Genomic DNA, 25,792 nt, shown 5'->3' on the forward strand with positions numbered 1-25,792 from the left:
TTATTCGGCGTGTTATTGTGTCTTAATTATTTGTTGTAAGTATGGTGCAAAATAGAAACTGAAAGCAAGTACAGAAAATTATTTTGCATAATGAAGTGAGGTACTTATATCAATGAGCTGCATTAAAACAGTTTTTTTTAATAAGTCAACAACATGCAATTGTGGAACAAACAACTTGAATCAAAATATTTCATATACTTCCTGCATCTTAAGTCTCACCATATTATTTCAGATGAAAAAGTCTCAAAAATATGCATGAAAAATAGCATTATTATGACAAAAATTTTAAGAAAGATGTTTTGATTTTATTAGTTTGTTCACATTACTTTCATTACCGTTAAAATAAACATGAATAATGCACCAGAAAATATACAAATAGAGCTAATAAATTTACCAGTGTGTTAACAAAATGTGTTCAAGAATTTGAAAATACAGATTTAATTAATTTAAATTCATACTAAGAAAAATATGCTCTGAGTTACAAATTTTTGCAATTAAATTGCTTTGTTAAGGAGTACGTTTAAATGCAAACAGTATTTTTCACAGCTGAAAAACGGCTAAGAAAACTGATTGATTGATGAACAGCTGTCATCCATGGAGAAGATAGTTTCCAGTAATTTTTCTCAAAGTCAACAAAACATTATCAGAACTGAAATGCCATCACTGTCAAGTTGTAGTATGAAGTAAAGACGTTTATAATTGTTTACATATAGATATATGTATTTTTTCTGCATATGCCAAAGAAAAATTTAACAAGAAAGAGGGTTAACATTATTTGTTTTCACTTCAAATGTTTTCAGTAAAAATGTGGAAAGTTTTTCATAAAATTTTTTTATTTTTATTTCAGCCATTTAGATATTAACTAAACATGTTAGAATTATTTGAAATTTATGATGTCAGTCTGAAAATTTAACATTTAGCTCTCAATACATTTGAATTGGAAAATGTAACCAAGAGATATTTTCCAGAAATGTAACCAAGCAATATAGACAGATAAATTTGATGTTTTTTCTTTGAGTTATTATTGTTTATTATGTTTTGATAAATATCTGTATGGGATTATGCACCTAAAGAAAATGGACAAAAAATTTAACCTAGGGAAAGAATCTCATTATTTTAGCCATTGAACGAAGAAAAAAATTATATGGTTGAGAAATTAAAAATTAAGTACAGAGGAAATTATTGTAGAAAATAAAATTAAATATTATTGAAATAAATTTTCAACTGAGCCATGTTCAAGGCTAATTAAATTTTAGAAATATAATTTCCATGATAAACGCAACACACCACACATTGGCATAGCATCAGGCTGTAAAAAGGTGATATTCGTAATCAGGGGTATATACAGTGCAATGTATGTACTTATTTTGTTTAAAACTTTTTATAAATTCATCCCGTGTATCTGGACTTCAGTATTAAAGTGGGCAATGCAGAATTTGCCGAATGTTAGAAAATATTCTGGTAGTTTTCAAAAATTGGAAAATTACAATATTGGAATATAAAGAATAACATTTATTTAACAATTAGTAATATTTATTTACATTTGTGATGGCCATTATTGGACAATTGCTGCTTATAATACAATGGAATATTTTGTCTTGTCCTTCATACTTCTGCCACATAAATTCCATTAAAAATGAATCCAAGTGTTGACGAGCCATTCTTGTTCGTCTTTTATTTCTACATAACTGCAGCCCAGAGTTATATGACTTTCTAGATATTTGAACCAGATGTTGGATATACACAACTGTGTTTACGATTCACTGTGAAATGTTGAAAACTGGCCTTTACAAGTTGCTTGCTCTGATAAGTGCATCAGATATATATTGATATTTAACTGTTTGTTACCCCATTTCACAGAAAATAGGTTTTGAGCCTAACAATTTATGAAGCAAAAAGTAGTGAGAAAATGAATCCTGGATCTATGAAACCAGTTATTGGCTGGAAGACCTTTTTTCTTCCCTGCAAATTTTGATATTACATTTCCAAAACTTTGCTTATCTATAAATAATTTCATTTGATAGCCATTTTAAACTTTGCTCAGTGTGCAAAATTCCATTCTCTTGGAAGAAAACCACTGCTCTTTTTAAAGTTGAAGGTAAGTCAACATTTAAGAGGAAAAATTAGTAATGGAAAATATGAAAAAATGAACAGTATCATAAAGAACCTGATGTTTATTTTCAGACTGATAGAAAGTTAAAAATTACCAACATTTTAAAGAGAAAACAAGTAACTGTAGAATTACATGTTGTCAAAAGTGAGCTTGAGAGGGAAAAAAAAAAAAAAAAAAAAACTGGCATCATTATAAATATGCCAAAAAAATTCTGCTTCTCTTCTAATTATTTATAAATCAAAGTGCTCTTATTTTAGAGGAAAAGAGAAATACTGAATTGTTGATAACATGTGAATAACAATTATAATCAAAACAACTTAAACATCAAATCTATTGCAGATTAAAAATGTTATCAAATTTGGTGACTGACCAATATGGTCACTTTAATCCTGAAGTACCAGAACATTCTTTTTTACATTCAGCCCATTAGCTGCTTTCAGATCATGTAATTGGCCTGCATGATTTGCCTCCTGAATTTGAGACCACTGTTGTAGCTCATTTATCTCAGAATCTTATGTTCAGTTAAACATAGCTCTTCCCACTCCCCACAATGAAACTTGAAAGTTATGAAAATAAACATGATGATTAACATTGAGTTTGAAGCAGTTTGCTTTAGATTTCAAAATCCTTTAAGCTGTTAAACTATGACATTTTAATATTTTCTTTTGTTAGGATATGATCTTCAGAATACTTAGTTTTGTTGTTAAAATGTTCATCCCTCTTCAAAAGCTTCAAATAAAGGGGAATATGATTGGCTGCTTTCACTTTTTATACCATTTTGATGAAAGGAAGTCATAAAAAGAGCAAAAGAAGGCATCAGTATGTTTTCAAAAATATAAAAAAGTATGTAGACAAGGAAAACTAATATTTTGTGCCATAAAATTTAAGGTCCTGGATATAATTTTAGCAAATTTGAGGCATGTTTATTTTCTGAACACAATATAATAAACAAAGCTCAATAAGTCAACCATATCAGACATTATCTTCTTATAAATGTCTAGAAATTCTCCAATCTGTGATATTAAGTAAATAAAACAAAATTACCAGTCTTCAGATTGAAATAATGTATACTACATACATTTTTAATATTACTGATTTTTGATTAGAGTTGAATGTTTAAAGCTCATAACATCTAGGTCAGTATTCAAGATATGTTGTAGCAATCTAATACAATTCCTTAATTTAAAGAAAATTAAGTGTATTTTTTTTTCTGTTTTGAAATTTCAGATAAATATGATAAGCCTTCAATAAAAACTGAGCCCCATATGATATTTGAGACAGAATATTTACAAGGGAAAACTGAAGTATACGAAACCTGATTTACTAGGAGTGAAAGGTTGATATCCCTGATCAAAATTGAGGACATCTAGATCACTAGCACCCCCTCCTTTTTTTTAGAATTTTTTTATGCTTGCACATTTGATATTTTTTCATAATAAAATGTAGAAGCCCCACTTCTTAATTTTACTTCAGCACTGACACCAACCTTGTGAATCATTATTTATTATTTTTTTCTTTTATCATTGCATGACTATCAGCATACTGCAGATTGAGAAATGACTTACACAGCAGCGCCTAAACAAGTTATTATTTTTGTTATTTCTACTATTAGTAGTTGAAATCTAAAAAGCATAGTAACATTTATCTTGAAATTACACTTGGCAATGATTACAGACTTCAACTAACTCCACTCTGAATTGCTGAGTGTATTGATGAGGAGAAATTTAGCAAAAATTGATTTTGCAAATGATACTCATAAGTCGAAAGATTGCATTTATTATTGTTTCAGTTGAGAATTTAATTTGCTATTCATTTAAACCCAGGATCCATACCAGAATTTAGAAGCAAAATTTTTAGAATTTAGAGGAGTAACAAAACAAACTAAACGATGACAAATCTTAAGAATTACGGGAAGGCACTGGGATGCAAAATTTTTAGACTTTAGTGAGGCAGTTGTTAGCACAGACTGCACCAAGCCACAAAATGGGTAGCGCTAGCCTTGGATAAGCTTTATGTAAAATACAACTTATATTGTACATATGGGAATTTATTCAGGACTTAAAAGCCCTTAGCATGTGTGGGAAATAGTCATAAATATAGTAAATGACTAAACTAAAGTAAGTCTTCATCAATATTAATATAAACGAGAAAAAATTTAGCAGGACAACATATCTTTAATCACCAGTCTCATGATGCATTGGAGGTTCAAATCCTGTGATAGGGTTGGCTGCATGGGCATTTTTGTGGTTTCCCCATGTCTAACATGTATATGAGCCACTTTCCCTTAGAAAGTCCTCCACGAAGGAATCCCTTCCCTTAGTCAGATAGCTCTCGAAGCTCTGCCGTAATCTCATAAAACCAAAACCATGATGCATTGCAATTATATAATATTGTATAGCAGGTACTAGTCAAGGTTTTCAGGCATTGCAAACAATAGTGAAGATATATCAGATATTGAAGAAAACGATAGGAAGTTTGCTGAGAACCAAAAATTTTCTATTGCCGATTTAGTGGGAATTTTCAAAGCGGCAGTTACAATAGAACTTTGTAACTGAATAAAAAATCATGTCTATCTGTAAACTTAGAAGTATTAGCACAAGAAACGAATCAAATCAAATAAATTGAAAGAAATGTTTAATAAAATATAATATTGAAGGTTTTTCCTTCCTCTTTTATAAATTTTGATTTCCAAAAGGTCATAAATGCTTCATTATTTCATAAATCACTATGTCAAATTTTTAATTTTGTAATTTCTACATGTCATCTTACTAGGTTTAAACTGATTACCTATTATCCAGAAAAATCCCAAATCCAGAATTTCTGAAGTCGTGATGCATTGGGTCAGCTACCTGTTATTGACATTTTTTTTTTTTCATTATTATTATTTGTTGCAGACAGATCATAAAATCGTTAGATTAACAATATGAAAGTGTTAATGCAGCAGTATACGTGTTAAAGGAAGTATCCTGTGCACTGGTGAGAGATAATATGACTATTTATTCTCAGATATTTTCACATTTGAGAGAATTTTATTATGATTAATAAACATTTTTATCATAGCAATTTTATGTTTCATTATTATGAGCCCTTGCATTTGCAAATAACAAAGTATTAACCAATATACAAATTGTAATACTTAGTTTAAGATTTTTCTCAAGACTTATTTATGACGGTTGGGCATGCTTCTATGCAATATAAATACAGTTTATTAAGACAACTGAAAATATAAGGGAAATGTCAATAAAAAATTTTTACTCTTTAAAAATGTATATAAAGTGCAGTAAGATGTAATATGATTTATCTGTGTTAATATTATGTAACCAAAAGTATAGGATTCATTAAAGTAATGCTTTTTATAACTTCTTAAAATATTATAATGTGCAATTTCTATTATTTACATTACCTTGATGTTGTATTAAATTGTGTAAAATACTCAGTTGAAGGTACATTTGTATTAAGAACTTTGTTAATGTATTCTTGCTGACATTTTTGTTGTTGGGCAAGCTGTTTGTTTTCGAGTGCCAGTGTTTTATTGATTTCTGACTTCTCCCTTTTTTCATTTTCATCATTCACTAGTAAAATATTTTCTTGATTTTTAATACACTCAGCCCATTTACTAGCTTCATGTAATTCTTGTTGCTTCATTTGCTGAAAATGAAGAGAGATAAAATAATTATTATGTATCTAATGTATTAGAAAAACTGAAATTATTGCTATGTTATAATACCTAACAATAAGAGCCTAATTTAAAAATTACTCATATTATAAACATCTATAAACTATGCAAAAGCAAAACTATGAATAGATTTATAGGAAAAAAATCTTTAATTCTTTTTTTCTAACTAATTAAAAACAAACATAGCACAGAATTCAAAATTAAAACATACTATTAACGAAAAGAATTATTTTTTAACCCTGCTGTAACTTATTAATGAAAACAATCTGAGGTTTAAAAAAGAGGAGCTAAACAACAGTTTAGCTTGAATATTTGCATACTATACACCTCCATAAAAAGAAAATTATTATTCTCATTTAAATAGTTTTAATATTTAATATAATAATTTATTCATTGCCTTAAAAAATGAGCTTACTGAATATTCCTTAGTTTTGGAATTATTTTATCATCCCTTTGGATTTTAAATACAAGAAAATTACCTGTATACAATCAACTGTGCTGATTGCTGATATTCTGTTCTGCAGTGTAAAAAATAGATCTAAACTAAACTTCAAAATATATTAACATTGCCTCAAGACAGCAAACAACATTTCATTTCTTAAACATTAAGTATAGGTAAAAAAATTAAGCAAATTCTGAGGATTTTCTTTACTTATTTTCTGTTTTAAATATCAAGTGCAGCTTGAAATTACTATGCAAATTCTGAAGATTAACAATAATTCATAAAATGCATGCCTGTGAAAACAAAATCATATTTTTCATCATTAGTTTTTATTGTTGATATATTTGTTGACATCCTAAAATTCCTATCTGCATTCCTAAAAATGGATGAAAAAGAACTAATTTTAAAATTCAAAATATTCTTAAAGTGCTAGTAATAGTTTTTAAACATAAAGTGCAACTTTAAAAAAAATCTAAGTAAACTTTGAGCATTAAATTTGGAAGAGAAATACAGCAATTTAAAATTTAAAGTTATTAGATTGGGGAAGATTGCGAATAAAATTCTATTTCAAATCGAATCTGATATACATTAAAAAAAAGTTCCCCGACATATGAACCCCTAGTGGCCTATCCACTCAACCAATCAAAATGAAATTTCAGATAATGTTATTTGATAGTATGCGTTCAAGATTGTGATGATTTAAAGCAATATAGCACTCACGGTTATGGTTGCAGTGAAAAGTTTCAAAATTTTTTAATCGCAACAACCACTTTTTTTCCTGTGCAAATTCATCAGTGCATCATAAATGGTATTGGGACAATGCATGTGTAATGAAAATTGCTCGCATAAAACATTTGCAAGAAGAGTATTGTAAAAGACTAGTGACAACACCAAGAGAGGAGAGGGGGAAAACTTTTATGGGAATTATAAGTTTTCAATGTGTGCAATGTTTTAAAATAGAGTCACCTCTCATAACTTTGCAATTTTCCTGACCTCTTTCCGATCTCCTGACCTCTTTCTGATGGATTTCTGTTCTGGGGGTATCTGAAATCTAGGGCAAACCAAATCAACAAGATTTGTCAGAATTAAAAGATGCCATAAAACATGAAGTTTTATGGTATCTTATGGCATAAAGATTCCATAAAATGTGAAGTTAGTGTAAGATGCCAATCTTATAGCATACAGATTCCTCCTGTGATGTTATGTTGTCATTATTGTCAGCAATCTCTCGCATGCAATGCATTATTGTTTGCAAAGAGTTCACATTGAAAACTTGTAATTCCAGGGGGTTCATATATGAGGAAATTTTTTTATGACCACCCTGTACATCTTTTTTCCAGAGAAAATAAAAAATGTTTAAAGTTAAATCCAACACAAGATGAGAAACTTGTGTTGAATTGCCCTCAGAAATTATAAAATTTTATTTCAGATATCTGCTAACTGACAGTTGCTTTTTTACCTAAATTTAAGCATTATAAAAAATTGAACTGATATTCATGAGAAAAATAGATTGTGAAATGCATGTGAATATAGATTGTCATCATAAATTTCATCATAACTCAGCAATTTTATCAGCTTATTCACAGAATGAAATTTAATTCTATTTAAACATTTAGTTGCAATAAAAGATTATAACAAAATTAAAATTAATTACCTTCTTGTCAAGAATTTGCTGCACTTGACCTGAAATATATTCTTGCACTTGTTGTTTACTCATTCCTTTCCATCTGTCTGTTACTACACGATGTGGTCCAAATGAACTTTTTGCTACTAATGGGTTTTCTGTTAGCAAATCTCCATAAAAGTTTGTCTCAATGTCTTTCCTATTTTCAATTTCTTCTTCCATCTTTTGTTGCATATTTCTTTCTATGGTTGATAAAGCCTAAAATTAAACATGATAAATTTCATTATCACTTCGTTTGAGTGAAGTAATATATGTGGAACATTACCACACATATTACTTCACTCAAACGTATGTCAGTGTAATTTAATCTTTCACCGTAAAACAACTGTCTTTTAAATTGTTTCCATTTTTTGTTATTTTATCAAAATTTAATACAATATTCCATTGCGAAAACATCATTGAACAAGAATTAGGAACTCAGTTGTCATTAAATACTTATTCAGAGAACATTCATTTGTAAATTTTCTGACTTTATTTTGTCATGAATTGAATCTGCTCATCCCACTGAAATATGTGTAAGCACATTGAAAATAAAAATTTATTAAAAAAAATTTGCATGCAATTCTGTATGCAAGATACAATATATCAAGATGAAAATAAAATATATAGGCTAAACATACTTTTAAAAAGAAGCTAATTAAGAAAAGCATAACACAGCTATCTAGCTATGACACAACAGCTTTAGACAGAATTTCCTCTTTTTCTGTAATCAGCTTGCTAAATTTTTCAGAATTCAACAATTTAAGGGATCTTAATATATAAATTTATTTACATTATAATTTTTCAGATGTATTATAAAAAGTTCTTCATAAAGAAATTTGAAATTTACCAATGAAATTACAAAATAATTATTTAGTATAAACATCATCGAGCATTTTTGCACTGACAAGAATATTTGCATTCATATATTTTAATTAGAGCTTAATGCAATGAATGGAATTAAAATGCCTGTATCATAAAGATCAACATAATACAAAATTTTTATATATAGGATAATTCTAAAATATCTGGCAAAAATACAAAGGTAGGTAAAAGAGACTGAAGTAAGTGCAGTCATGTAGAGAAGGTAAGAACAAAAGTAAGAAACACAACTGAAAACAAATACTTTAATGACCGAATATTAAACAATAGGCAATCAAAAGAGCAACCACCAACAGTGATGCAATGTCCATAATGATGGCACGTGGACTGGTGTACATTTTTTGGCAAATTTTTCTCATCATTTCACCCACATTTCCAGCAAAAACAACAGTCTGAAAACTACTCTTGAGATCAGAATAAGATTTTTGTAAATCGTGATCACATTAAGCATAATGTGTCATCTGAAGAAGAAATCCATGCATATAAAAAATCTAATGATAGATGTGACCAAGTGATATGTCTACTACATTTGACCCAGTGGAGGGCTGCAAATAACATCAAGCTGATTTCTTAATATTACTGTCGAAATTTGCTGATGCTCCATAATGCTGGAACCACATTATGTATGTGAACAATACCAAAAAGAAAATCCGGCAGGATATACTGCATTAAGATAACGATATACATGCCCAAATATTAATGGAAAATCTCCTGGTAGTCATGTGATATCACACACTCAGTGATGAAAGCTGTGGGTGTTAAACATACCTGAATGAGCAAATATAATGCATCAGTGAATAAGATTTACAAAGGGAGCCAGGATTTGCAGAGCCTGTTGTAGAGAGTGAGAAAAATGTGCATGCAAAAGATAATCATTCAGATTAAATACCTGAACTCTCCTTCACATTGAAAACTCTCCAAATGGTCAAGTGGCTTCACCCAATGTCCAACAGTTCTCATACTTTTAATAAAATTATCCTCAAACATGTGTATTATAGTGTACTCTACTTTAGAAGTTTTGCAATAGCTACCTCTTCTTACATCATACCTGCAAACATGGAGCAGTCCACTATTATACAGCCCCTGGTTAATACATACAGTTGTTTGATATTCTGACAGCTGTGTAATCAAAAATCTTTCTCTGTGCATCCTTCAAGTAGTTGCTCCATCTGCAGTTCCACAAACAAAATAATGTTGCTGAACATCATGTTCATATAATAATGCATATTGTTTGAAATCTATGTGCAGAATGATGATTTATATGAGTTTACAGATTTCAATAGAGTGCTGTATCACCCCAATGTGCCACTTTCACATACACATTCTATCACACAATCTGCTGATTTCAGACACCTTCTATCTGGCTTTAGACTTTTGTTTCATTATAGATAAAAAAAAAATTCTAGGTTTAAAAACTACTTTAATGTTTTGGGTAAGACTGAGTTTTGGATCAACTTTATTTTAATAGAGTAATACAGTAAAAGCCTGACTATCCAGCATTAAACTAAGAATATTTTTAAAAAATTCTTTCCCCTCAAAAAATTTAATAAATGAGATAATGTCATTATGGAGCTCAATACACTATTGAGTATGCATTGCCACCAAACAGAGTGATTTAATACCAGTAATGGATAAGTGTGATATCACAACACAATCATAAGAAATTTCTTTTGGTTTAATGTAAAATCGATTAATTCTTGATAATTGGTTGATTTTTGTAAAGAAGGATGTAAGTTCTCATTTTGGTAAAATCATTAATATTTGGAACAGTAGGTAGTGGAGTATTTTCAAAGTTACAGGATTCACGCATAAATAATAAAAAAAAAAAATAATAATAAAAAAAGCCATGATACACGACTTTGAAAACAGATAAACAATGGCTATGTAACATGACAAATTAGGATAAGCTATTTAAGTTTTTTATATGCTATATCCATAATTTTTTTATGTATTGTATTTGTATGTAATCAGATAAAGAATGGTCTGTTAATTTAAATTTCTATTGGAAGGACTGGAGACATCTCTACCAATTTTCTTATTTGGCGGGATATCATAATCGGTTCAGATGTTTCACTTTCACGCTTAAAGCATACAAAACACATTGGCTTTTGAAATGCATTTTTTAAATATATATATGTATATAATTAAACTGGACAGTTAAGGGATCATTGCAAGCTAAAGTTAGTTAAACTAAAGTTATCTTACTCTCAATACAGTAAATAAAATTAATAAAATATCGTAAACAGTTTAAAAAAAGGGGGGGATGACAGTAACACTAGGGCAAACAATATAGAGATAATTTTTTAAAAAAAATCCTATTGACAGACCAATTCCCATTGCTTCATGTCAGATACCGGATCATTTTACCAGTGGTTCTTTTTCTATAGCCTTTGAAAGTGGAAAACTTTAATTATAACCATCCTGTACATAGTATATATATGAATTTGCAATGTAAAAAAAATATGCACAGAAATATATACCTGTGTGTACTTTTGCTTTAAAATAGCTGATTGCTGAATAAAATAGCATTTTAAAAAATTTATTTTAAAGCTAATTATCTTACCAAATGTTTGTTAGTATCACTGAGGCTTTTAGCATATTTCTTATAATTTTCAGATTCCATTTCAAGCATATGCAATGCATTTTTATCTTGTAGTAGTACAGTATTCTCCCAATCATGCATTTCTTTCTGCTGCGCATATTTCCGAATCCTGTTCTCTAGCATTTGCTGAAGCAGATTATCCTGGACTTGCTCTTTCTGTTTTCTAGACCGATCTTCAAAATTTAAGTCTTCTCCTTCAAGCCTTAAAAGAATAATTACAGAAATTTAAAATCTGATACCTCTGCAAGCTTTTTATTGATAAATTATGTTAACTGAATGATCTTATAAAATGGCATTTTAAAATATCACATGAAACTACAATACAGTCAAAAGTCTTTTATCCGGACTCATCGGGACTTCGGCGATTCCGGATTATCGATTTTTCCGGATTATAGATCATCAGTTTAAATCTGGTAAGATGGCATGCAGAAATTATAAAATTAAAAATATGAAACCGTAATTTATAAAATAATGAGAAATTATGATCTAAAGGGTATCAAAATTTACAAAGAAAGAAGCTTAATATTTATTTGTTTACTTTATTAAACATTTCTTTCAATGTGCGCATGCGTAAAGCATACCTTACGCATAGCCGAAATTAGAAAATTGCAACCAGAAAACTATTTGATTTGTATTCGTGATATTTATACTGACGAGGAATTTGATTTAAATCATATCAAAGACGGAGTACATCGAGATTAAATACTTCATTTAGTAAGGAATTATAAGCCGAATAAAATAAAACATCTGCCCAAACAGATTTCGGAACGGTTAGATAAACAAAGGATATGCCTTCGTAAGTACAAGCTTACTTTTATAAAATTGCTCTTACAGTCTGTAAAAAATAATAAGCCAGATTGAATTCGAAGATTAAGGAACAACGCAATCATCAACATTAACTGAAATAGATAATTAGATAATTTTAGCTTATACCGTCCGTTATACATTAAACGCGCACGCGAAAACGTTTTCTGCGCTTGCACAGATGCATATGCGCAGTCATAAAGGTCTTGTGCACACGCGTAAACGCCTATGCGCATGCGCAGAAAGATTTTAGTATTGAGGTCCGGATTATAGATCATTCTGGATTATGGGTGTCCGAATTAACGACTTTTGACCGTATAATATAAAATGTATGGTATGACAGCATGCTAAAACAAAAGTGGTTTGCAATATTAGTTATTAATTTAACCTAATGAATATAAAAATCATACTAGTTAAGTATCAGATTATTTAAAAACTGTATTTTTTAATTAAACCTTATGACGTTTATTTTCAAAATTCATTTCATAAATTAGAAATAATTTAATGAAGCTATAGTGAAAAAGATGTATGGGTGTTTTTAAAAGTGGCTTCCTAAATCCTACATTGCACACTCAAATAACACTGAATCCAAAAGTTTTATAAAATAAGGTACAGAAATTAATAAAATCAGTTTCAGTTCTGTGGGTAGTAGGACTCTCTATACATAAAATCGAACTTTATACAAAGTCCTTGTAGAACAAAAACGCCAATCAGTAAAACAGTCATTAATGTTACAAAAACTGAAGATCTCACAATTCACAAAGATATTCTTAACACATAATTTTCAAATTTTATAACAAATGCTATTTTGTTCAAGAGCTCATTAATTACCATAACGAGCAGCTTTCATTTTACTACTGCTTGTTAAACCAGACTTTTATTTTAAAGTTCTCAAAACATTTAGTTTAAAATTAATAAGGAAGAATATATGATAATGTCAGAGTCTTAATACCCACCAAAAAGTAATAATTAAATTTCGTAAGTTTCACATGCAAAAATAAAACTTATTTAGAAATTCATCAAAGCCTTCACTATCATTTTATTAATTCAAACTATTTTTTTCTAGGTGATGTATAAAAATGTTAAATTTTATCTTTGGTGAACATTTCCACCTATTGCATTTAAATTATTTGCATAATATTCTTTGCCTTATTTTATAAAATTTTACATCAGGAAGTTAAGTACATATCAAGAATGAAAATTTAAGAAATTAAAACATGTACTAGATTATTAAACATGCACTAGACAGATAAAAGAAAGGTACAATGCTGCACCTTAGAGTATTTGGTCATAGCAGAACATGAAGCTCAGTCTCAGTATTAAACTACGGTATTTATGCATATGCTTGGGTGGGAAAAAAGCCGATATCATTTCGAAGTAATAAATGAATGCTGATGAAACCCCATTATATATATAATATATGTGTGTGTGTGTGTGTGTGCACGTGCCAAGAGGCTACAGTCAATCAGCCAGTGAAAAACATTTCTGATGTGAATGACATGAGTGGAAAAGCAGCAATTTACTCAGCTCCCTTTACTAAACACTATATACATTGAATGAAATTTACTTAAAGTTGAAATGATCATTTTTAGATGCTAAAAATTCTATAATATGTGGCTAGTGGATAAGAGTTGGAAGAAGCAATATAAATCAGTGCTATATTGCCAGAAAAATCCAGAAAACTGTTTTGTCTTCCCCAACATGAAAAAAAGCTAATTTCTCATTTGAAACACATTCAATACTTTTCATTAACATTACACTACTTAAATGTCCTTCTAAGGCTTCTGACCTCTTCCCATTTTACTTGAATAATCATGTTTAGCATTTAATTTCTGAATGTTTCAGGGATGGGTAATCATTTCTGAAGTTATCACTTTCTACATTATTACTTTCACATACACTAGACAGATAAAAGAAAATACAATGCTGCAACTTCCAGCATTTGGTCATAGCAAAAACATGAAGCTCAGTCTTAGTATAAAACTACAGCATTTATGCATATATCACTTTGAGTCACGGATATATCACAAATATCACTTTGAGTCAATAAAAGATGCAATGAAATCCCCTGTTTTTTTTATATGTGTGTGCATGTACCAAGAGGCTGTCAATCAGCCAGTGAAAAACATTTCTGATGTGAATGACATGAGCGAGAAAAAAGCAATGTACTCAGTTTTAAATTGGATTTATGTTTTATCTTGTAAAAATAAAATGTCAAATTCTAATTTAATGTTTTACTTTAAAAAAAATACAAAAAATTGTGCATTAACAAAGAAAAATTTTCAAATAAAAAAGAAAATCTTTAAAATGAAAATAAATAAAGCAATTATAAAATATTACAAAAATTGCATAAAATAACAAGCAAATTTAATTATGCATATAGTATATGACAGAACCTGCCACACATTATTTTCTTCTTCTTTGTCATCTATCTTCCAGAAGTTCTAAGGCTAAGTGATGATTTTTTGAAAACATTTTGCATAAGATTAAGGTTAGGTTAGGTTATTTTAATTATAGCAAAGCCTTGAGGGCTATCTGCCTAAGGGATGCCTTCGTGGAGGACTTTCTAAGGGAAACTGGCTCGTATACACATAACACATGGAGAAAACCACGAAAACACCCATGCAGCCAGCCTGTTCGCGGGATTCAAACCTCGGACCGAACTACCAGTGTTCAGTGACTTAACCGCTCGGCCGCTCAGAAGATTAAGGATTCAATATTTTAGAGGTTTCCCATTTATGGACACTCTCATTAAATCTGAAAGAATCAGTCAAATATTTTTTGCATTTTCCATCTTTGGGGGAAAAAAAAAAAAAAAAAAAAAAAAAAAAAGACTTCATCTTATAATTTTGGCATTAAACAATTTGATACCCAATAACAAATCTACTGAAATCCTTGCTGGTGCTGAAAACCACTTTTTTTTTTTTTATTTAACACCTAATTTTAAACTTAAATGAAACCAGATGATACACTAATTTGCAAGGACAAAAAGATTAAGATAAGTTTGAGAATGATTATCAGATGCAATACATTCGTTTGTATGGGAACAGGTAAACAAGCAAATAAAAAGAACAAGGGATTTGCAAAATAAGATACGAATTTAACAAGTAATAAGCAATGCAAAATGCATTTTTAGAACTGTGTTTACAAGTATTAATCAATTAAAAGTAATATATCTCAGATACGTAAAATGACATACAATACTAAAAAATTTGGTACATACTTTTGAAGACTTGAAACAGGGCAAAAGTCATTATCAGATATTCTTGGAGGACGCTCTTTTCTTTTCTGATGAGGATCATATAAGTCATAATCTCTCCTATATTGAGGTCTCTGCTCTGACAGACGAAACTTGTTGATTTTCTCGTTAATTTCTCGAATTTGCTCTTGATTCTGCTGCTCTGCCAGTTCAAGCATATGTAATTGCCATTTTGTTTCTTCAGCTAAAATAAATTTCATAAATGTATAATATTTTAATTGCATAATGTTTTTAACTATATATTTCTTCAAAACAGAAAATTAGGGATTTGATTAAAAAACATTAATCATTAGAACAGTTTGAAAAAAAATTGGTAAAAATATATTTATGGGTGCCCCCTTGGTGAAAATTGGTGATTTTTGGTGGTACATGGATGCTAAGTTTGTGCAGTTTTTTGACTTGTTATTTTGGCTCTGTGTAATGGCGATTTTTGCACCAAAAACTCGGTATCCATGTACACATCGACCTATTTTCACTTAAAAAAACATCAGAGAATTGTACAAACTTGTACTTATGTTACCATAAATGAAACAGCAACTTAGCGATAAACGAAACAACAACTTCGCGATAATACAAGGGGCACCCTTCAATCTACTTTAACCATTCACATATTATCCAAAAATATCCTCCGTTCGAAAATATATTATGTTTGACCATATGCATTTCCTTCCTACAAACAGGACACTTAATAATGGCTACTAAGTAAACCTTCATCTACACACCAGTCAATTAATGCTTTTTTCCCTTTTGTTCCAAATCGTACAGAAACTTACCATATTCAGCCATTTTACTGTTTAAACCACAAAATAATTAAATTAATCTTACCATATTCAGCCATTTTACTGTGTAAACCACAAAATAACAATGTATTTATCCAACATACACAAGCCTCAAACTGCATAGGAATTTGAATTTATATCACTACTAAAAATAAAAAAAAGTAAAAATTTTATTTGAAAACGTTTTTACATTTAAAGATTGAGTTAAAAGATTAATTGAAGGAATGGTTATTTCACATCTTTTATATAATGAAGCAATGACACTTAACTTCTGTATCCTTTATTTAGTCAAATTTAAGCTGTATCTTGTGGAGAAGGGTTATGCAATATGCTACATGTAACAAATATCTACACGTACATTTTGGGATAATGAAATAATTTCAAAAAATTGTTATAAACTATTTTGTAGATAGAAAAACACTGAGACCAAAAGCAAGATTATTAAAAGAAATACAATTTGAAATATGCTTTTCAAGAAAGGTATTTATATCAAATCTTATAGCTGAAAATATGCCAATTTTGTTGGTACACTGTAGATGCTCATATGAAAAGCAAGTCAGTATTTAGTGACATTTTTTATATTTAAGTCTTTAAGATAATTTTAAAATTGTTGAAGTGCAAAAATAGACATATATTCAGAAAATTACAGTCCATGATAATAAATTTCATTAACCTAATTGAACTCAATACTGACATACAGAAAGATTTATTTTACAGTATAACATAATACAATATTAACATCCATTCAGCATTAACTCAGGAACCTACATATGCATTACATTTATATCTTCTTCTTCAGTTGCACTACAGCCTATCACAGGCCAAAACCATCTCAACAAGCTTCCTCCAACGGATCTGATTAGCACTATGATCTGCCAACAATTCATTTTTAGAGTCCTGAGATCTGCCTCCACACAATCTATCCATCTTGTGTGAGGACTTCTTCTTTTCCTGGTACCCTCTACACTTGCAAAGGTCACCTTTTTAACAGGGTTCAAGTAGCCACATCTAAAAATATGTTCAAGCCACCTGATTTGATAAGATTTGATAACTCGGACAATATTAGATTGTTTGTTAAATATTAAATAGCTATACAAAATTATCCATCTACTATTTTCTCTAACTAAGCCATATATTTTCCGCAGTATATTTCTTTCAAAGATTAGAAGTCTTTCTTCATATATGTTTTTGTTAATAACCAGCATTCAATACCATACAATATGATAGGTCTAATCAAGGTTTTATGGTTTATTTTTGTCTTGAAGTTTAATAATTTAGACACTAAAAAATTCTCTAAACCATGATAACATGTATTAGCTCTAAATGATCTATTGTCAATTTCAAGTTTAATATTATTATCATTAGAGAAGAAAGTATTGAGATACGTAAACGAGAGAAGAACACCCTCGAAAGTATAAGACTTTATTTGCAGTGGAAGGGGATTATGCACTGAACTAGTTACTGCCATAAATGTTGTTTCATGCTCATTAACCATATTAAGTCCAATGTCTCTGACTGCAGACTCTAAAGAAATAAAAGTCTCCACAACAACCCGTTTACTTCTTCCAATAATATCAATGTCATCAGCATACACTAGTAACTGTACAGATCTTTGAAATGTGGTGACTCTATAATTCTGGCATCTCTAATAGCCTTTTCAAGGGCGATATTAAAAAAACATGCATGCAAGGGCATCACCCTTTCTCAACCCCTTTTCAGTGTAGAATGCTTTTGATAGATCAGACATGATAATTCTGCAATTTTCTCTCTTTAAAGTCATTCTAGCTAGATCAATTAATTTTCTAGGAAGTCCAAATTCCAGCATAACTTCAAACAGCTTTTCACAATATATGCTGTCATAAGCAGCTTTAAAATCTATAAAAAGATGAAAGGTATCAGGTATCAATATTTTCCAAAATTTGTCTAACAGAATGAATAGTAAATGAATCTGATGAATACTAGATTTTCCAGCTTGAAATGCACACTGGTAGCTATCAATAACTGTAGATGCATATGGTAATAAGCCATTATATAAAATATGGAAGAAGATTTTAAATGCCAAATTTAAGAGCATTCAACATTCAAGTCTGTCTCCTTTTTTTAAAAAAATGGGACAAATGGAGCCATTACATTTATATAAGCATTACAAATTTCTCAGAACATACTTCCTCATTTTAATCACTTTTTCTTAAAATTAACCAAAAAATTATTATTCCTAATATTTAAACTCACTAAATGGATGTGAGATACTACATTAACAATATTAAGAAGTAATTTCTAAATTGTACAGGAATGTGTTGGATGGGATCATAAAAGAGTCCTTTATAGTGTAACAATAATTTATTAACAGGTTTAAGTTACACTTGGATATCACATTTAATTTTAAGAATATTGCAGAGCGAAAGTCTGATGCAACCGAACAGGTTCATCACTTGGCCTTTATTGAAAGGTCTTTCTCTAGCTACTCACCAGAGGGTGCCCTCATTATTAGAGTGCGTCTACTATACACCGTTTATATTAAAGGATTGGTAACAAAATTACATTTTATAAAGACAGATACGGATGAGAACAAAAAAAGTTTTTATATTAATATTCAGATATTTAAGTAATGTAAAAATAATTATTAAATTGTTAAATAAAGAAAACATAAAACAAATAAAATTAAATTGGTTCAACAATAACTACACAAAGGAGAATACCATATTTTTTCTCTTGCTCAGCTTCATTAATCCTAGCAGTGTATTTTTCATGTACTTGCTGATTCAAAGCATCCACATCCAACTACAAAATATATATATATTTAGGAAAATAAAGAAAATTTAAAATAAAATTAATGACATTATATGATCAATACATAAAAGTTAATTTAATTCACCAGACCTTTTGAACATGGCCAAGCTAATTATCCACTATAGTCAAAAGCCGTTAATCTGGACTCGTCGGGACTTCGGCGATTCCGGATTATCGATTTTGCCGGATTATAGATCATCAGTTTAAATTTGGTAAAATGGCATGCAGAAATTACAAAATTAAAAATATGAAACCGTAATTTATGAAATAAAGAACAATTATGATCTAAAGGGTATCAAAATTTACAAAAAGAAAAAGCTTAATATTTATTTGTTTACTTTATTAAACATTTATTTCAATGTAAGTTGTTTAAGTTGCTTTATTTCATGTGACAATACTTTCTCTTTAATTCTATTAAACAGACATAATTTCTTGTTTAGTTACAAAGTTCCCCTGTTCAAGTCTTATAATTGCTGTGTCGAGAATACCGACTAATTTGTCAATCGAAATGTTTTCGTTTTCAATAACCTCTCTGTCACTTTCTTCACTATCGGAAGCGAATTATAATGACGAGGAACTTGATTTAAATCATATCAAAGACGGAGTACATCGAGATGAAATACTACATTTAGTAAGGAATTATAAGCCAAATAAAATAAAAACATCTGGCCCTGAAGATAAGGATAGTGCTGACAGATCAACTTCCAATTCATTTCTCTCCTCCCCCTGCCGCAGAGCAGCGTGAAAATGATAAACAGATTTCGGATTTCAAAACATACTTTCGCTTTCTAGATCCTTTACATATCAGTAAATATATATCGGAAATTCTATTTGACATAATCGAAATTTCAAGCTTACTTTTATAAAATTGCTCTAACAGTCTGCAAAAAATAATAAGCTGGATCCAATTCGAAGATTAAGGAACAACGCAATCTGGAACATTAACTGAATTAGATAATTTTAGCTTAGCTTATACCGTCCATTATACATTAAATGCGCATGCGTAAACATATTATCCGCTTGCACACATGCATATTCGCAGCCGTAAAGGTCTTGCACGCATGCGTCAAAGCGACGCATGTGCAGAAAGTTTGTAGCTTTGAGGTCCGGATTATGGGTGTCCGAATTAACGACTTTTGACTGTATTTAATATTAGTTTATGTTTATTTATAAATATTTAGCACTTAGCAGTTCTTCACTCTTTTCAGTACTTCACAGAAAACATACAAAAAAACATTCACACAGTCAAAAATGTATTAATATTGTTGCGTGTGTACAGGTTTGTTATGAACTGAATGCACAAGTCCGATGAAAAATGAGTAACATTTATTATTAGCACAGCAAATAAAACAAAATGCTTAAATTTCCTCAGCTATCCATACAATATCCCAATATCTCACAGTAGTTACCTTTTAAACTAGTCAAAAGTCATTAATTTGGACATCTTTAATCCGGACCTCAAGGCTACAAACTTGCTGCGCATGCGTCGTGGTGACCTTTACGGCTGCGAATATGCATGTGCGCATGCGCAAAATACGTTTACACATGTGTGTTTAATGTATAATGGATGGTATAAGCTAAGCTAAAATTATCTAATCCAGTTAATCTTGCAGATTGCGTTGTTCCTTAATCTACGAATTGGATCCGGCTCATTATTTTTTGCAGACTGTTAGAGCAATTTTATAAAAGTAAGCTTGAACTTTCGATTATGTCAAATAGAATTTCTGATATATATTTACTAATATGTAAAGGATCTACAAAGCGAAAGTATGTTTCGAAGTCCATTAAACAAAAGTGGAATTGCTGCAAAAAAAACCTAAACATTCCGAAATCTGTTTATCAATTTCACGCTGCTCTGCGGGGGGGGGGATGCCGCAACGCGCAACGAATTGGAAGTTGATCTGTCAGTGCTATCCTTATCTTCAAGACAGATGTTTTTATTTTATTTCGCTTATAATTCCTTACTAAATGTAGTATTTCATCTCGATGTATTCCGTCTTTGATATGATTTAAATCTGACACAGCAATTACAGGACTTGAACAGCAGCACTTTGTAACTGAAGGAGAAATTATGTCTGTTTATAGAATTAAACAGAAAGTACTATCACATAAAATGAAGCAACTTAAACAACTTGCATTGAAAGAAATGTTTAATAAAGTGAACAAATAAATATTAAGCTTTTTTTTTTTTTTTTTTGTAAATTTTGATACCCTTTAGATCATAATTGTTCTTTATTTCATAAATTACGGTTTCATATTTTTAATTGTATAATTTGAACATGCCATCTTACCAGATTTAAAGTGATAATCTATAATCCGGAATCGCCAAAGTCCTGACGAGTCCAGATTAATGACTTTTGGCTGTACTAAAAACGTTCAACAGAAGTAATTCAAAATAGAGAAAGCTAATCTGATTTCACAGCGAATTCACAACAGCAGTCTTCTAAAGAAAACTCATAAAACAACTAAATAACTAAGGAATTGAGAGTTTTTTCATGCCGTTTATATAAGCTTTTAAATTCACGAAAATGTTCTAGCAATTTCTCGAAATCAAAAAGAGATATTTATTTATTAAATGTTAAATGCACGCGCTCTTGTATTTCTAATTTTCTGGCTTAGCTTTCTCTAATATTCGTCACGCACTGCACTGCACAAATAAAACAATTTAATTTATAATTCTACTAACATCAGCTATTTAAATACCAAATCCGTAACACCGCCCCCTTCCCAAGGACAATCCGAAGAAGTACAATCCCCGGACAGGAAGCCAAACTTACAACTAACGCATAAATACAATAACAAACATTACATTACAAACAACGTGAACACACATCGACTTATTTTCACTTAAAAAAAATCCCCGAATTGCACAAAAATGGCATTGCGCACTCCTTTGACTTTATCCATGTACATGTCGACCTATTTTCACTTAAAAAAAAATTTCAGAATTGCACAAACTTGCATCGCGCACTCCCTTTACTTTGTCCATGTACACATCGATATATTTTCACTTAAAATGTCAAAGGAGCACCAAATTCTACAATATAAGCAAACAAAAAATACATAATCTCAATAAAATACATTTTAAACCAAACAATAAAATAACATAAAAAAGGAAAAACATGTTATACATTTAAGCACTACCAAAAGCAAATATTCACCTACCATGATTTTCGAGTCCGCTTCATACACCCAGAGACACGTAAAAATCAAAATATCAATCATACTGAAATGACTTTTTTCAAACCAGGCACTCTTTCTGATCGAACGCTTCATATAGTGACCATCTGAACCTTTCTTCCTACAAACCCATTCAAATCCATCTAAACAGTTTTTACGTTTGACTAAACGCATATCCATCCTACATACAGGACACTTATAATGGCTAATAAGTAAACCTTCGTTTACACACCAGTCAGTTAAAGCTCTTTTCCCCTTTCGCTCCAAGTCATGCAGAAAATTCAAATTAATCTTACTACATTCGGCCATTCTACCGTCTAAAGAATCAAACCAACACACACCACACGCTTACAAAACATCCCATGATTCAAAATTTCCCAGAATCATGCACCCGATTACGTCACAATAGGGTTTCCATAATATTCAACTACTCAGGCTACCATAAATGAAAGAACAACTTGGCGATAAATCAAGCAATAATTTTGACATAATACAAGGGATACCTTAAAGTCTACTCTACTCGGAAAATTATATTGATGCCTATCTAATCCGACAATAAAAAATTGTTATAATGCGAGGGATGAAACTAAAAAATACCAAATATTCCTTATATGTTCAATTTCATTAATAATTCATGTACCAAAATGCATGTCATTACTAATTCTGCAATAAAGAATACACATAAAAATACAAATAAAAGAAAGGTACTTTCTGATTATCCATATTCCCAATGAAAAGTTGAGAACTCACTGTCAACTTTGAAAGGTTTGGGCATCTTTACTTCAATGATGCACTAAGTTTCACCATTTTTTTTTCTAAATTCACTAAAAAAGTACAATACTTAGCATTTTTGAAAAAACATTCAATAATTTTTTGCACTGTTATTCTTCTCATATATACAGTGAAATGTATTCACTAAAATAAAAATCACAGAATTGTACAAACTCAGAACTGCATACCCCCCCCATACACACATAATCAAGATTGCTCAAAACAATAAAAACTTCAATATAATGGAAAAAAAAAAAAAAAAAAAAAAAGGAAGCCAACATTGCATTTACATTATGATTTGTTAGGATAAAAACAAATGTACTCAATGCAAAAAAAAAATACTAACCAGAAAAATGAACGTTTAATTTCAAAAGTACTAATCTATGTGTACTCAAACAAATATATAATATGTGCATTACCTAAGTTGCCACATAAATGCTTTTTGGCAGCATGGTTTCATCAATATTCTTTTGCCACTTATCGATGGGGATGCAGATAATCAAAAAGCACCAAAAGAATTTCAGGAAAAGCCAAAGCAGAATAAATGTATAAGGGTTATAGTCATATGAGAATGCTTGTACTTATAATTCCTCTTTTTCTGCAACATTCTGAAGAAATCTGGGGTAGAGTAGACTTTAAGGTACCCCTTGTATTATGGCGAAGTTGTTGTTTGATTTATCGCCAAGTTGTTTCATTTATGGTAGCCTGAGTAGTTGAATGTTATGGAAAACCTATTGTGACGTAATCGGGGGCTGGATCTATTGTGCCGTAATCGGTATTCTGGGAAATTTTGAATCATGCGATGTTTTGTAAACGTTTTTGTGGTGTGTGTTGGTTTGATTCTTTAGACGGTAGAATGACCGAATGTAGTAAGATTAATTTGAAGTTTCTGTAAGATTTGGAGCGAAAGGGGAAAAGAACTTTAATTGACTGGTGTGTAAATGAAGGTTTACTTAGTAGTCATTATAAGTGTCCAGTATGTAGGAAGGATATGCGTCTAGTCAAATGTAAAAACCGTTTAAATGGATTTGAATGGGTTTGTAGGAAGAAAGGTTCAGATGGTCACTATGTGAAGCGTTTGATCAGAAAGAGTACCTGGTTTGAAAAAAGTCATTTGAGTATGATTGATATTTTGATTTTTATGTGGCTCTGGGTGTACGAAACGAACTCTAAAATCATGGTAAATAAATACTTGCTTTTGGTAGTGCTTAAATGTATAACATGTTTTTCCTTGTTTATGTTATTTTATTGTTTGGTTTAAAATGTATTTTATTGAGATTATGTATTTTTTGTTTGCTTATATTGTAGAATTTGGTGCTCCTTTGACATTTTAAGTGAAAATATATCGATGTGTACATGGACAAAGTAAAGGGAGTGAGCAATGCAAGTTTGTGCAATTCTGGGATTTTTTTTAAGTGAAAATAGGCCGATATGTACATGGATAAAGTTAAAAGAGTGCGCAATGCCATTTTTGTGCAATTCTGGAATTTTTTTTTCAAGTGAAAATAGGTTGACGTGTACATGGATACCGAGTTTGTGCAATTGTTTTGTCTTGTTATCTTGGCTTTGTGTAGTGGCAATTTTTGTGCCAAAAATCACAGCTTTGCAAGCCAAAATAACAAGTCAAAGAACTGCACAAAATCGGTATCCATGTACCACCAAAAATCGTCAAGTTTCGCCAAGGGGTACCTTAAAATCTACTTTTACCGAAATCTGTTACCATTATTTTCTATTAAATAATGCTATTATTTTAAAACAGGCAATTTTTCATACTTGGCTCAAAGTAGCGACAGTATATTATAGTTTAACAAAAAGGTGTATCCAATTTAAAAAAATTTTTCATGCATATCTGCTAATATATGTATACATTTTTCCAATGAAATTACTAATTTTGATAAGTACAGATCATAAAAAGTGATAAAATTATTAAAAATTGTTACATTAAGGAAATAGTAGAATGTAATAAAAAGTGCACAAAATATGCATAAAAAAAGAAGACAATTATGTAGCTAAATTAAAATTAGCCTACTCCAATCTGTCTCTGTTTTGCATTAAAAATGCGATGTTTTCGTTGTTCTTCTGCTATTCGTCTACGACGAACATTTTCGTAAAATTTATCTTCAGATGGTAAATATGAATTCATTTTGTTTTATAAAAGAAACCTGTTACGGATTATAAATTTGTTAAATTATTTTAAGTTTAAAAAATGAAGATCATTGCATTTTTTACTATTCTTAATAAGTGCGAGTTAATTAAACAGCATCGTTGCAACATTATAAAAGTATCTTCAGTAGGAAAGGTAAAATTATGATAATATGCAATAAAAACACAACTTACCTCTGTTGCTATGATACAAAGTATTTCACAAACGTGGATATGTCGTCGTCACAGGCGAACACATAGCAGCGTTTAGAGGAAAAGGCTGTAACCTAGGCAACGCGGAAGAAAAAAATTCAATGTGAAGTCATATTGCCAGATTAATAAGTTCAATTTTCCTAAACAACTTGGATTTCAGAAGGGTGTTCCCCTCTTCCCGTTCAAGTGATAGCATAATTTTGTATGATTAATAGGAGAGAAGCAAACTTAAACATTTTATTTAAATTTAAATTAGCAATAATAATATTAAAATCTACCTAAAGTAAAAGAAATAATTTAAAGTAGGCTGGGATTACTCGTCTGACTAATTAGTCCTTCCATAGTGGAATTGCTCTGCTTCCGACTAGTTCTGCAGAGACACATTTTTTTAAAATATGCGTATTCCGACTAGGATATGCAGAAATGTTTGTTTCGTTCGCAAATATTTGTTTATATTTGTTTCGATTGCGGGAGTC

General features: G+C 30.2%; 1 protein-coding gene across 2 annotated transcripts; it reads right to left on the minus strand.

Moving 5' to 3' along the window:
- Positions 1–118: 118 nt before the first annotated feature.
- LOC118193186 (RIB43A-like with coiled-coils protein 2) lies at positions 119–25,446 on the minus strand. Of its 2 annotated transcripts, none has more exons than XM_035364237.2 (6): positions 25,299–25,446; positions 18,920–19,001; positions 15,406–15,625; positions 11,340–11,580; positions 7,886–8,113; positions 119–5,761 (listed from the first exon to the last, which is right to left on the minus strand). In XM_035364237.2, exons 3-6 carry the CDS (start codon positions 15,597–15,599, stop codon positions 5,513–5,515), a joined length of 912 nt encoding a protein of 303 aa, XP_035220128.1. In that variant the 5' UTR covers positions 15,600–15,625; positions 18,920–19,001; positions 25,299–25,446; the 3' UTR covers positions 119–5,512. The 2 variants fall into 2 exon arrangements, with proteins under 2 accessions (XP_035220128.1, XP_035220126.1); XM_035364235.2 differs by lacking the exon at positions 25,299–25,446 and adding an exon at positions 24,991–25,253.
- Positions 25,447–25,792: the final 346 nt, after the last annotated feature.

This window comes from Stegodyphus dumicola, chromosome 1 (assembly GCF_044657685.1).
Source record: "Stegodyphus dumicola isolate Sdum_Otavi_A_Nest chromosome 1, ASM4465768v1".
Lineage (NCBI taxonomy): Eukaryota > Metazoa > Arthropoda > Arachnida > Araneae > Eresidae > Stegodyphus > Stegodyphus dumicola.